General features: G+C 42.5%; 1 protein-coding gene across 1 annotated transcript; it reads left to right on the top strand.

Annotated features, from left to right (window-relative positions):
- Window positions 1-2,232: 2,232 nt before the first annotated feature.
- On the top strand, window positions 2,233-12,241 carry znf330 (zinc finger protein 330). Its single transcript, XM_038271131.1, has 10 exons — window positions 2,233-2,368; window positions 2,651-2,793; window positions 2,871-2,890; window positions 2,980-3,050; window positions 5,103-5,179; window positions 6,486-6,612; window positions 6,694-6,798; window positions 6,891-6,937; window positions 8,054-8,171; window positions 11,452-12,241. Exons 2-10 carry the CDS (start codon window positions 2,674-2,676, stop codon window positions 11,712-11,714), a joined length of 948 nt encoding a protein of 315 aa, XP_038127059.1. The 5' UTR covers window positions 2,233-2,368; window positions 2,651-2,673; the 3' UTR covers window positions 11,715-12,241.
- Window positions 12,242-12,483: the final 242 nt, after the last annotated feature.

The following is a 12,483-nucleotide window of genomic DNA, read 5'->3' as shown; positions in this document are numbered from 1 at the left end:
AAACTGTAGAAATGATGGCACAAGAGCAAAAACCAGAATAAGGATGATGTAAAGAAAAGGACATTTAACATTTATTTGATCAATACCCAGTTTAACCCCCATGAAAAACAACAACAATCTAATCAAATCAGAGTGAATCTGGACTTTGGTTAACCCTCCGGTTAATTTCTTGCTCCGAACCTCAGTCTGTTTTAACACACCAAAGACGCAAGGCTGCTCCTGCATCACACCCAGATCTGCCCTGGTTTACTTAAAAAAATAAAAAATAGGACAGTTTCTCACACACTGTGCTCATGGTAAAGCAGAGCCAGCCAGAAAACTGGCCAGATGCTGTGTGAAGATATGAAGCAAAATGAAAAAATGTTGTTTATTTCTAGTTGTTACTATGGTTTTTCACAATCACTAGAACACCAAACTCCATTCTTGCAACCACTTTTTTTTTTTCCTTTAACCACACAGTCGGAAATCACAGCCTTTTGGCCAAACAAACACTTTTCAGCAACATACAATCTGCAAAACCTCAAACCAATCCTCAGTCACTGATACGTGATATGTTAAAATTTCAGAGTCAACCTATTGTACTCTAGATAGAGTATTTACAACCATACTAAGTGCAAATTTGTTCAACTGTTAAGTTGAATTAATGTTTTTCTTGATTGTATGACATGTTCTGAAAGAATACCTCACCAATTCTAAAACAATTAATACTTATAGCAAAACCACTCCTCAAATTTGCAAAACCAATAACACAAACACTGCTTTGCACTCGGTTTGCAATTTTGTAACGCACACTTTGCAAAACTGTCGTTACAAACCATTCTTTTTGCGGAACTGTAAAAACAACTTGCCGCTTTACACCCAATTTCCAAATAATCAGCTCACCCCTAACAACACTGTACACATATATGGATATTATTTACATGTTGCCAACTGTCTGGCACACTGTCACATGTGAAAACTGTTTTAGATAATTAGTTCAGTTTGCAATCAGCCCAAGCACTATAAATAAGCCACAGGACCGCTTTGGTCTGCAACTGGTTCACAGATCCCCCGCTCTTCGCTGCACTCAACCTTCCTCTCCATTCTTTAATCTGACTGGGGTGTTCTTCTCTGGCGCTGGAAGGTCTATGACCGTAAACACCTTCAATGCATAGCCCTATTACAGGCAATGGAGGCGGCATGTGGGGTTATTGTGCAGGAGATATTTTCCCCGGTGCCTTGGACAAGAGGACATTGCATGTGATGTGGACAGTGGCGCCTCCAGAAATGTTTCATAGGGGCGGCCAGATGGGACCACTAAAAATCTTGGGGGCGGTACACTGAAACTAAAAGCCAGAATTTCAGGGTTGAATCTGGTTTTGTGGTTAACCTGCCTGTAGAAATCATACAGACTTAAGTAAAGACCTACTCATATCTTGGTTTATTGTGTGTTTTTTAATGTTATGTCGCTGGCTGTGTATAATGGGATGAAATGATAAAATTATGCTACTACAATTCACACTGGCGAGTGGGGGGCCACCGCTGTTGCTGACATTTGGAGTTGAAAAAGCTTCCTGGATGGGAAGAGAAACGTCTTCAAACTCGGAAACCAAGTCCAGTGGATTGTTTTACATTTTTTGGAATAACTATTACCATGCAACCAACGTGGAGCCTGGGAGCCATCAGGACCAGATTTTCTAATCGAAACGACTGCCCATTCCAAAGGGAACGACCTGTTCGTCCGCTTCAATTTGCATGTTTTTTTAAGCCAAAACAAGGCTTTGTTTTTTTGTCCACTCTATAAAGCGTAAAAGTCAACGCTATTTCTGACTTTCTGAATTAAAAAAGCTTCCTGGATGGGAAGCGAAACGTCTTGGAAACAACGTCCAGTGGATTGTTGTTGTTTTTTTGTTTTTTTTATTTAGGGGTTTGGTGAATGAGTTACTTGTTGTAGTCATTGTCTCTCAAGTACTAGAGTTTGTGTCTAAACAATTGAGAAAAATTGTAATAGTCAGTGAAAAATGTGATAGCCATGCAGTGGAACTTTAACACTATATGGTGTTGATTACCAAAGTGTCTGTGAGAGGTCTTTTTATAAACCAAAATTTGTTAAATTAACAAAGAATTTGGCACTGGCTATAGAGTAAATTTTACATTAATTTCGAGTAGGAAAATGAATGGAAATGAATGGAAGTCAAATAATTCTCCCCATAAATCACAAATACAAAGCTGGCGTGTGTGTTGTTCTCATTTCCATCTACACTCCATACCAGCTGGTGGCGCTAATGAAACCAGGAACAACTTCCCACTTCCGGAACCCAATTTTAGTATTGCTTTTCCACGGACACCATTTAGGGACGGACAAGGACCGTTTTATTCGCAGGGAAAGGTAAGAAACATTTTGATATTTGACATTTGAAATAAAACTTTGACTTAATCTGCCTGGTTCGGGTTCTATGAGCGTAAATATTAAAGCAAACGGATCATAGTCTAATGTGGGCTCATTCCTTTCTATTTTTAAGCGAATATCTCTATAAACTTTCCAGCTCCTGTCAAAGTTATCCATGACCAAACGGTTTATCCTCATAAAGGGTAGAAAACGTCACGATGCCGACTGTTCTGTAATATGAAAATCGTGACCGAAACTGTTTTTAACCGGTTTGTTTCCCAGGAGGCGAAAGATAAAAAAGAAAGATGCCCAAAAAGAAAACCGGAGCCAGAAAAAAGGCGGAGAACCGAAAAGAGCGAGAGAAACAGAACCGGGCCAACAGGGAGCACGTGGATGTGGCCAAACACCCCTGCAACGTCAACATGGTCAGTAACATTTAGCTGCTGGATTCAGCACCAACACTGTCAGTGCGACATAATAATCCTCTGTTGTGCTTCTGCAGGATTGTGACAAATGTCAGAGGTAAGCAAATGTGTTCTTGAAGTAGACTCTCCTCATACACACTGAGGTGATGTGTAGAAATTAAATTGTTTCTGTTGATTTTCTGATAGAAAGCAGAAGAACAGAGCATTCTGCTATTTCTGTAACTCTGTACAGAAGCTGCCTGTCTGCGCCCAGTGTGGTGAGTATCCTGAAGCTTCCTACAGAAACCCCCCAATTAAGGAAGCATTTCATACTCACACAGCATTAGAGGTGTCAAGTACACTTAAGTACACTTTTTAGGTATCTATGCTTTACTCCTTTTCTTATTTTTCTTCCTACTTCTGACTTCTACTCATCACATTTTCACACAAGTATCTGTCCTTTCTATTCCTTACATTTTTAAAACAAACGTTACTCGTTACTCTTGGCTTTGGTTTAATGTTTATAAATATTTATTTCTCGTCATGTGCCCATCTAATGCAGATCATTGGCTCCATCCACATCTAGTGAAAACTAGTGTAATTAGATGAGTCATATAACGCAAACACTCATTGGTTAGCTAAAGGAAATCATCAGAAGCAAGCAGGTGTTCTTCAAACTGTAAACATGAATTGTCTATTTCATGCTACAATGTTGGATTCAGAAAAAGATGCTGAAATGTCTGAAAGGTCGGACACAGGCGAGAGCATATCGGGAGATGAGATCAACAAGACCTCCCTCATCCTCGGCCCTATCTCAAAGAATGTTTTCGAAATAGTCGAAAAATTGAGCTTTCAGTTCATATAGTGGCATCTGGCTGTTTTTATTTTAAAGGTTACTTTATACTTTAAGCAGTTTTTGGAGCACATACTTTTTCACTTTTACTTGAATAAAGAGGTCAAGTTGATACTTCAACTTTTACCAGAGTGTTTTTAAACTGCAGTGTCTATATTTCTACTTGAGTAACAAATGTGTGTACTTTTGACACCACTGCACACCAGTAGGCCTCTAGATCCCAGCAGGAGGGCTGAGATGGGATGAGTTCGATTTCAGAGGCTCCATCCTCCAAGGACCCGGTCTACCTATACTGGATCCTTTGAGGGCCGGGAAAATATGGATTAAAACAGGTCCAGCCTTCAACACCCGTTAAGGGCTGGTTATTCTCCCACAGCAGTGTGTCGCAGTGAGCTTGTTGCAGATATTTTTGTTTGATCCCTAATATTAAAACATGGTCTATTTTATTTTATTCCACGCTAAAACACAAGAGGGACAATCAGGAACTAGCTGTGGGTCTAGATATGGCCGAGGCGGTGAGGAAGTGGGGGCAAGTTTGTGTGACAATGGAGGAACATGAGGTCGAAAAAGAGCGGGGATCCAGGTGGAAAAAGGGTCCCAGCATTCTCAGCACCTCGCTCTTCTACCTGGTTCATCTTCACAAGTTTTTTTCCACAATGGCGGTCATACAAACAAAACAAGCCGGGAAGGAACCAAACAGGAAATATGCATAGTGTAGAGCGGATGTCTGCGGTCACCTACAATTTTGGAGAGGTGCACCCGAGTGTCTGCTTTCACTGCGACACACACAGACGACCTTTTTTCTGAGTATAAATCAGCCTTTACTCAGCTTACGCTCTGGCGCCTGGCAACAGTGATTGTTGAAACACAAAGCAGGCAAAGAATGGATGCCAAACTTCTCACTACTGTTATGTGTGCTAATTAAATTTACAAGGAGCAGCAGTACTGCCCCCTAGAACATCAGATTTGTATTCCCCACACTGCAGAGATATTAGAACCTGAGCTTATATGTCAGTCTGACCCATTTGTACAGGGACGGATAAAAACTATTAATAAACCAAACATTATCTGCCACGTATCTGACTGGATAACAAAGCCACACTTTTCATTAATTTCGATGGAGCTATTCACATACTTGGATTATATTAAACTGCACTTACAATATTCACCACTGTTTGGAGCTGTTTACCTTTTTCCTCTGATCACGGAGCAGCAGGTTTGCTTGGTCTCGCAATGATGCCAAACTTCTCACCGTTGTTCTGCGTGCTAATTACATTTTACTATCAGATAGTCCCCCCACTTCACTGATATTGCAATCTTGCTTAAACGTCAAAAACTGATAGTCGGCTCCACAGAGGAGCCTGACAAATTGAAAGATCTACCTCTCTTTCTATTTTAGAAGCTATAAGAACCACTAGTAAACCTGCAGATTGAGATATAAGATCCTGGTCATAGTTTTTTTTTTTTTTGTCTCTAGGTAAAACCAAATGCATGAAGGCTTCAGATTGTGTCATCAAGCATCCAGGGATCCACAGCACAGGGATGGCCATGGTGGTGAGTAGGGATCGCAACAACATGGTTGCCTAGGTGTCCACTTTTTCTCTACGTTGTTCTACTAGTTTATTCTAAACACAGGGCGGCAGTCTAATATCAACCATCAAAGTGGTGATGATTAAATTTTGTTAAAAATCTTTCCTTAAGACGGGCGTACACTGAGCGATTTTATTTTTTTATTTTTTCAGTCGTTGCACGCAGCTGCTGCTCACACTGTACGACTAACCGCAGGGTTTCGTCGTACAGTGTGAGTTCACAGCTCACGATTTATTTTCAGCCCGACGCTCTGATGCGATCTACCTCCTCACACTGCACAACTAAAAGCCATGTCCCACTCAGCTCGGCAGTAAGATGGAGCTGCTCTGACTCGTCTTTCCAGAAGCCAAATGAGTAGAAGAGGAATATAAAGCTTACTATAGAGAAATGTGCTGCCTTGGCAATTTGTGCATTTTTGTGCTGAAAGCCCTAAAAAGAAAAGGTGACGACGTATTTAGACAAAGACATGGCTGAGCAAACGTGGCTGCTACGGTCTGTCAATTTTACAGAAAGAACTGCATTTCGCTCATTGCATCCCTGCCACGCTGCTGTGTTTACATCTGAGAAGGATAAAAAGAAGAATCCTTGTTTGCACATGCGCCCGGTTGTTTGATTTTCTACTGACCTAACGATTTCTGGTCGGGAGTTGGTCGTGAGGGGCTGATCACCTTTCGTGACCCCTGAACACTACACGACTCACGATCAGGCTGAAAGTCGGCCAATCGAAAGATTCTCGCACGACTGGAAAATCGCACAGTGTACGCCCAGCTTGACAACTATAATCCCGTTCTTTTTCTGTGCTAAGTTTCAAAAATATAAGCCCCACAAAACCAAGCTAATCTGACTCTAACTGTTCCCACACACTGTTTGCAGAGGTCTGCATGTCTGATTCTAGTTACTTTGCTGAAATAAAGACAGCCGATCAATCAGAGCGGCCATTTTGAATAAACTTTTACTGCTTCTGGTACTGAAAGGGTTAAATGTAGAGAAGAAATGTTCAGGTTTTGGATTGTAATAATTCTTTTTTTGTTTTTGTTTGTTCAGTCAAGCAGGATTTATGCTGACTAAAATCTGACTTAATCTAAAATCAGTTCATGGGACTACGGTTTGATCATTAGTCTATAGACTGACACTAAATGAAAATGTTCTCAATGTATCTGTGGAAATATTGTGTCTGACATTTAAGTATGGAAGTAGATGAGGTCCACCAGAGGTTAGGTGGAAAGCATCTTAAAGCTGGCAAAGCTCATTTTTCTTGTCTGTCCACCAGGGGGCAGTGTGTGACTTCTGTGAAGCCTGGGTCTGCCACGGTAGAAAATGTCTGAGCACCCACGCCTGCTCCTGTCCTCTGGCCGACGCCGACTGCATCGAGTGCGAGCGTGGCGTCTGGGACCACGGTGAGACGTCCACTCCACCATCCCCCTCCCCTCCTTTTCCTGCTGAGTTTAAATCACATAAACCCTCTGCTTCCTTCGCAGGAGGTCGCATTTTCCGCTGCTCCTTCTGTCAGAATTTCTTGTGTGAAGACGATCAGTTTGAGCACCAGGCCAGCTGTCAGGTCCTGCAGGCAGAAACCTTTAAATGTGAGTCATGTGGACTGAAGCGTTGAAGGAAAGGAGACTGTATCTGGTTTAATCTGAGGAGTGGGAACTGATGCATCTCTGTTTGGTTCTAGGTGTTTCCTGTAACAGGCTGGGACAGCACTCATGTCTGCGCTGTAAGGTGAGAAACATCAAACTCTCTGATCCCATTGGCTAGCATCACACAGAGACCAGCCCCACTGCTGCAGCTGCTGTAATGGACACTTTTTTTCCTTTTTGTTTTAGTTTGTTCCATTTTAGGAAGTGCAGACGAATGAAACTGAATCTTTAAGAAGCTGCAAGGGAAGATCAGATCAAACTAGACGTGCTACTACCAGGAAACCTGCCTGACCTGCTAAAAATAAGCCTTTGTTGTTGTTGGGTCAGACCTAACCAGGGTCTGGTCGTCCTGTGACTTAAAACCAAGATCCTCAGAGCTGCAGCTGTTACAGCGGTTTTCTTCTACCTGCTGCTGTCCCTGGAATACGTTCTACTTCCAGTTTCTAGAGTGACCAAATGAGGAACAGCTGACATTACAGTAACAGCTGCATGGGAACCGTATCACTTCAAGGAATCTCAGACTGGCTGTTTATGGTTTACATAAGAGCTGCTGCTGGGGCCTCTTTGATCAACAACACCCAGAGCAGGAAGACATCAGATCCAAAGGTCGTGCAGCTGAAGCCTTCAGCCCTTATGATCCAGCTGCTCTAGGTGTCAGGTTCACATAAGTGACAGGAAGAGAACTCAGAAGCAGAGTCCCTCTGAAGCCTCTTCACCATGTTGGAGAGGATTAAAGGTGTGGAAGCTTCTGAGAGTGAAGACAGGCAGATCAGGCAGGCCTGAACCCCAGGACTACACAGGGCTTATGGTCATTATGGCAGTGAAGGGCTTATCTGGTCCTGGTCGCTGGTTGCATGGTAACGGTTGCAGCGTCCTGGAGTGAGTGAGGCGCCACTATAAGTGTTCACAGGAAGTGGAGCGGATTAGAGGAAGCTGATCTTATCCGTTGGGGCTGAAAACTTTTCTGATGTTTATGAAACAGTTGATGTTCTTCTGATTGATCTCTGAATCTAAAGTCTAAATCTAAAAATAGAACCGCAGTAAACCTGTTCTATCTGCATTCCTTCTCGTCTCTTTAGCCAGGCTGGGAAAACGAAACCAACTGACTTGAACATCTCTCTGGCTTCTGCCGGTTGAAGACCAGTAGAGTAGTTTGGACCGAAACCGTCTGACGGAGCTGTTTCCTTTGTGTCTGCAGGCCTGTTACTGTGACGACCACGCAAAGAGCAAGGTCTTCAAGCAGGAGAAGGGCAAAGCTCTGCCGTGTCCCAAGTGCGGCCATGAGACCCAGGAGACCAAAGACCTCAGCATGTCCAGTGAGTTGCTTCCTGTTCCTGCAGCAAACTGGGAAAATGAAACAAATATTCTGTTGGGATGGTTCTTTCTCATAAAGGTCTGCACAGATCTGGGCATTTGGACCAAGTTGCTAGGAAATAGTCCTGCAGTCTAAACCCAAAGAGCTGAACTGGTCCATCAGTTCAGCTCCAGTAATGTTAACTAGACCAATATGGGATTTTGAAGACCCATATCGATATTAGGGGCTTTAAAATAGCAATATCTGCTATATTGGCCGTGTTTTGTCACACCTATCCCTTTGGGCAAGTGGCTTTCAAATTTCATTTGCCCAGAAACTATTTTAACTTGCCCAGTATAATGTTTGATAAATATAGTTCCTAATATTCATTTTTGTATATAAATCAATGAAACATGTTTGTTTGTTAAATGTTTTTTGTAATTCAGTATTTTTTAAGTTTCCAGGTTCCTGGTGTGTATCTGCATGCGTCAGATAATGAACTCAAGCCTACATTACCGTGTTAACATGCTTTTCAATCCTTCCTGCACATTTATTTCAAACTAAACTTTGCTTTAAACTGTTGTGTGCTTGGAAAAATATAAATTGTAATGTTAAAAATCTAAAAAATAACTTGACAGGAAAAAAACTTAAGATAAATCACAAGACAGAAGTCAATGTCACAAATGAATAACTTTTGTTTTAGAGTCACGGTATGTTTATACAAGATAATACTATTAATATAATGTGACTTTTCTAGAGAATCATTGTACAGTTATTTTATCCAGGGTTTCCACAGTCTGACATCATTTCAGAATTCCCTGACTTTTAACTGACTCAGGATTAGTTTTCCCTGACAAAATAAATGCAGCAACAAGACATTAATAATAACATAACAGGTCACCAATTTAACATGTTTAGCTCTATAACATTTAAATGCACCTCTCCAATGTCTAAGAGAAAAACATTTAATGAACATTTTTTAATGTATGACCTGCATCACTGTACAGAAGACTAACATATGATAGCGCTTTCTAGCTTGTTTGTCGTTTTGGTAACTACATCAAAATTACCGCTAGGTGGACAAAAATCACATCACCCGGCTTTTTCAAATCACGCGAGAATGTGTACAAAACAACAAAAATGGCGCCGGCAACGCTTGTGGGTCGTTTTAATCGAATGTCGGGTGATTTTAAAGTCATTTTGAGTGATAATTTTTTTTGCGATCATTGCACTTGCCCGCCAGGCAAATGCAATGGAATTTGGACTCTCCCGACAATAAAAACTACTTGCCCCGGGAGATCGGGCGATGGTTAACATTAAGCCCTGCCTATGCTCAGCTCCTCCCTCCTCTCACTTCTATGGAACCATGGCACAGCTTACCAACCTGGGATCTCTGAACCTATTGGGTATTATTTCAGATAGGGAGCCTGTGAAATCCACCTGGCAGGGTGAACGGAATACGTTGACCTACTAGCTGTATTCTTCCTGAACTTGGAAGTTGGTCAATAAATTATTCAGCAACTGAAAAGTTACAAGGATGTTGTTTTATTAAATCTTGGCTAAAGGAATCCTAATAATACCTTCACCCACACTTCTATACACCATTAAAGAACTCGTTATAAAAGATGACTCAAAAACCCAATGTCCACTCATCAAACTAGATTTTAATATGCTTTATTAATTAGTTGTTAGCAGGGGACAAACAGCATCACTATTTAGTGCAAATAAATATCGGCCAGAATATTACCGTACCAAAAATTGTGATGTGATGCAAGGCGAAGAAATGGAACAGAACTATAGAATTAAAAGAAGCAACTGTAATTTCAGCTTAAGACTACATAATACTAATACATAAATACAATAAAAGTTTGTGGTCCTGATTTAGAAATTGCCTCAAATTTGTGGTGTTATTTTGCCTTGCTGGGGCTGAGACCCTGACTAACTGCTGACGCTGCATCCAACTGCTGTTACATCCTTCATGAAGTAGCTCCACACCCGATTGTACAAATATAAATTTGTCATATTTACATGCAGCTGATAAGTTCCCTATTCCACTGAAAACAAAGGACTGAAGTAGATTGAAGTTGCTCACTGAGGGGAGGGGCAGGATGGAGCAGGTCTGCCCCTCCCTGCTCAGGAAGGGAGGGGCAGAGGAGCACAATCGGCACCCTGCAGAAGTTGCTTTCCGCTGTTTACAGCAAAAGTCGAATTTTTATGTCGTTCACATTTCGGCCAATGCCGATTAATAAGCCAGACGCTAAAATAGGCCTTATAAATCGGCACGGCTCTATGGTTAACAGACCTTCTGTCCCATATCTGCAGACAGAACCACAGAATGCACTGGGTTCTTCTTAGTCTGTAGTGTCAGCGATCGGTCGGTTCCTCTGTAGAATCCGGATCTGGCGAAGACCCGGTTCCTAAACCTTTCAAGTCGGAAAGAGCTTAATGGACCCATATCTGCTTCTAAGTGATCTAAATAAAAATACAGCCAAAGAATCTGATTAATTGAAGCTGATGTCGGTGAGAAAGATGTCATCAGAGAAGATTTCATCAGGACTCTTCCTCATCCCCTTCAGGACTTTCGTCCTCAGCATGAATCTGGACCAGGTTAATGAATCTGGTCCAGAAAATCCTCTTCCTCCTCCTAAGGGTGGATTATACTTCTATATTATTCTGCATGCGCACACATCAAATGTCGCTTGCGTCTGGACGCAAACCAGTTTTGCTGGTATGCTTCTGCAGCGTACGTCTGGAATTTCTAGGGACGCACAGCAGTTTCCCGCCAAAGAGAAAGGGGAGCCTATTCGAGAACTCACAAGAACTTCGGCAGCGGCGCCGGCGGGAGTGTTTATTTTCCAAAACAAGTCTGAGGAATCGTACAAGTGGTTGTATTTACGAAGCTCCTCGTCTTGGTTATCCATTGTTGTCATTACTCCTCAGTTTTTACAAATGGCGTGCCCCGGGACCGAATCGAGAAGGACGAACACCCAGACAGCCAGAAAGGCATACCAAGGACCAATCACAGCTGCTTTTTGTCTGCGAACTTCCGCTTGAGGTTTGCATGGGTTTGCGGCCGTCCAACGTGTAATCAGGATTTTTTTTTAGGTGCACAAAGACTGTTGCAGAGCTTCTGCGCGGGGGCAGATTTGACGGTTGCGGAGGCTATGCGTCAGAAGTATAAATTGGGCTTTACTCTCTTTGTTGCCTTTTGGTTTGAAGCCACAGATGTTTCATCCTAAAATGAAAACCTGTCTTCTGTGGAAGCTGATGAAGTCTGATGTCACTTCCTGTTTTCTCTTTAGCTCGAACCCTGAAGTTTGGTCGGCAGGCCGGCGGCGGCGACGATGATGACTATGACGGAGCATCAGGATACGACTCCTACTGGAAGAACCTGGCAGCTGGAGGAGGCCCACAGGACAGCTACGGAGATGACGACGACGAGGACGAGGAGGATGATGGGTATGAAGAGGAAGAGGAGGATGAAGATGAAGAGGATTATGATGATGATGATGAGGAAGCTGTTAAGTCTGTGGCTGAGCTGACGTTAGATGAAGCCGCAGCCTGAACTCGGACTGAGTGGATGGAGGACTGGATCAGGGCTGCAGGTGGGCGGGGCTAATGTGGCTGTTTGAGTCCGAAGGAGCGAACGCCCTGCTGACCTGCCGCTGGGATCCGGATCAGCAGATTTTCAGAATCTCTCCAGGTTTTATTCTCTCCTCTGAATTTGTTTTCCCTTTTAAAACAAAGTTGATCCAGTTACCGGTTCCAGAAAAGAACGGAACCGCAGTACATCAGCTTGTCCAATGAAACGGTTGCTTCATCCATTGTTTCTGTGATGGGATCCCTGATCCTGAAAGTCAGAATCAACGTAGATCTGATCAAAACATCTGGGTGAGGACTTCTGAGCAGAACTCCATGGTTCTGTTGCCGCTTATTTTCTCCCATTGAAAATGTTTTTAATGTTAAGATATTTTTTTTTGGAGGGGGGGTGCAGATCCAAATCATCTGGCTGTTAGGATGTAAATGACTCCTGGCTCTGGTTGGATGTGTCGTTTCTAACCTCCTGACGAATAAAGTTCAGTTTGAATCTGATCCAAGTTTTTACCCAAACCTTTCTTTTTTTCCAGTTGTTTCCCGAAATGTTTTTAACTGTTTCGTAGGTTTAGTGTTGGAGCGGCTCCATAATCATCCTGTTGCTTCATTAGCTCCCAGTAATGGAACCACATGCTGGGATGAGTGGTTCTCCTTCAGTCTCGGTGCAGCTTTTTAACACTAGAAATCCCACAGATACGAGAATTTTCGCCAGCCTGCAATCCCCCCACAGTACTTGTCCC

The sequence above is a fragment of the Cyprinodon tularosa genome, unplaced genomic scaffold, assembly GCF_016077235.1.
Source record: "Cyprinodon tularosa strain WSP-4 unplaced genomic scaffold, ASM1607723v1 ctg79, whole genome shotgun sequence".
Lineage (NCBI taxonomy): Eukaryota > Metazoa > Chordata > Actinopteri > Cyprinodontiformes > Cyprinodontidae > Cyprinodon > Cyprinodon tularosa.
The sequence above is the reverse complement of the archived record's forward strand: the minus strand, read 5'-3'. Positions and strand labels throughout refer to the sequence as shown.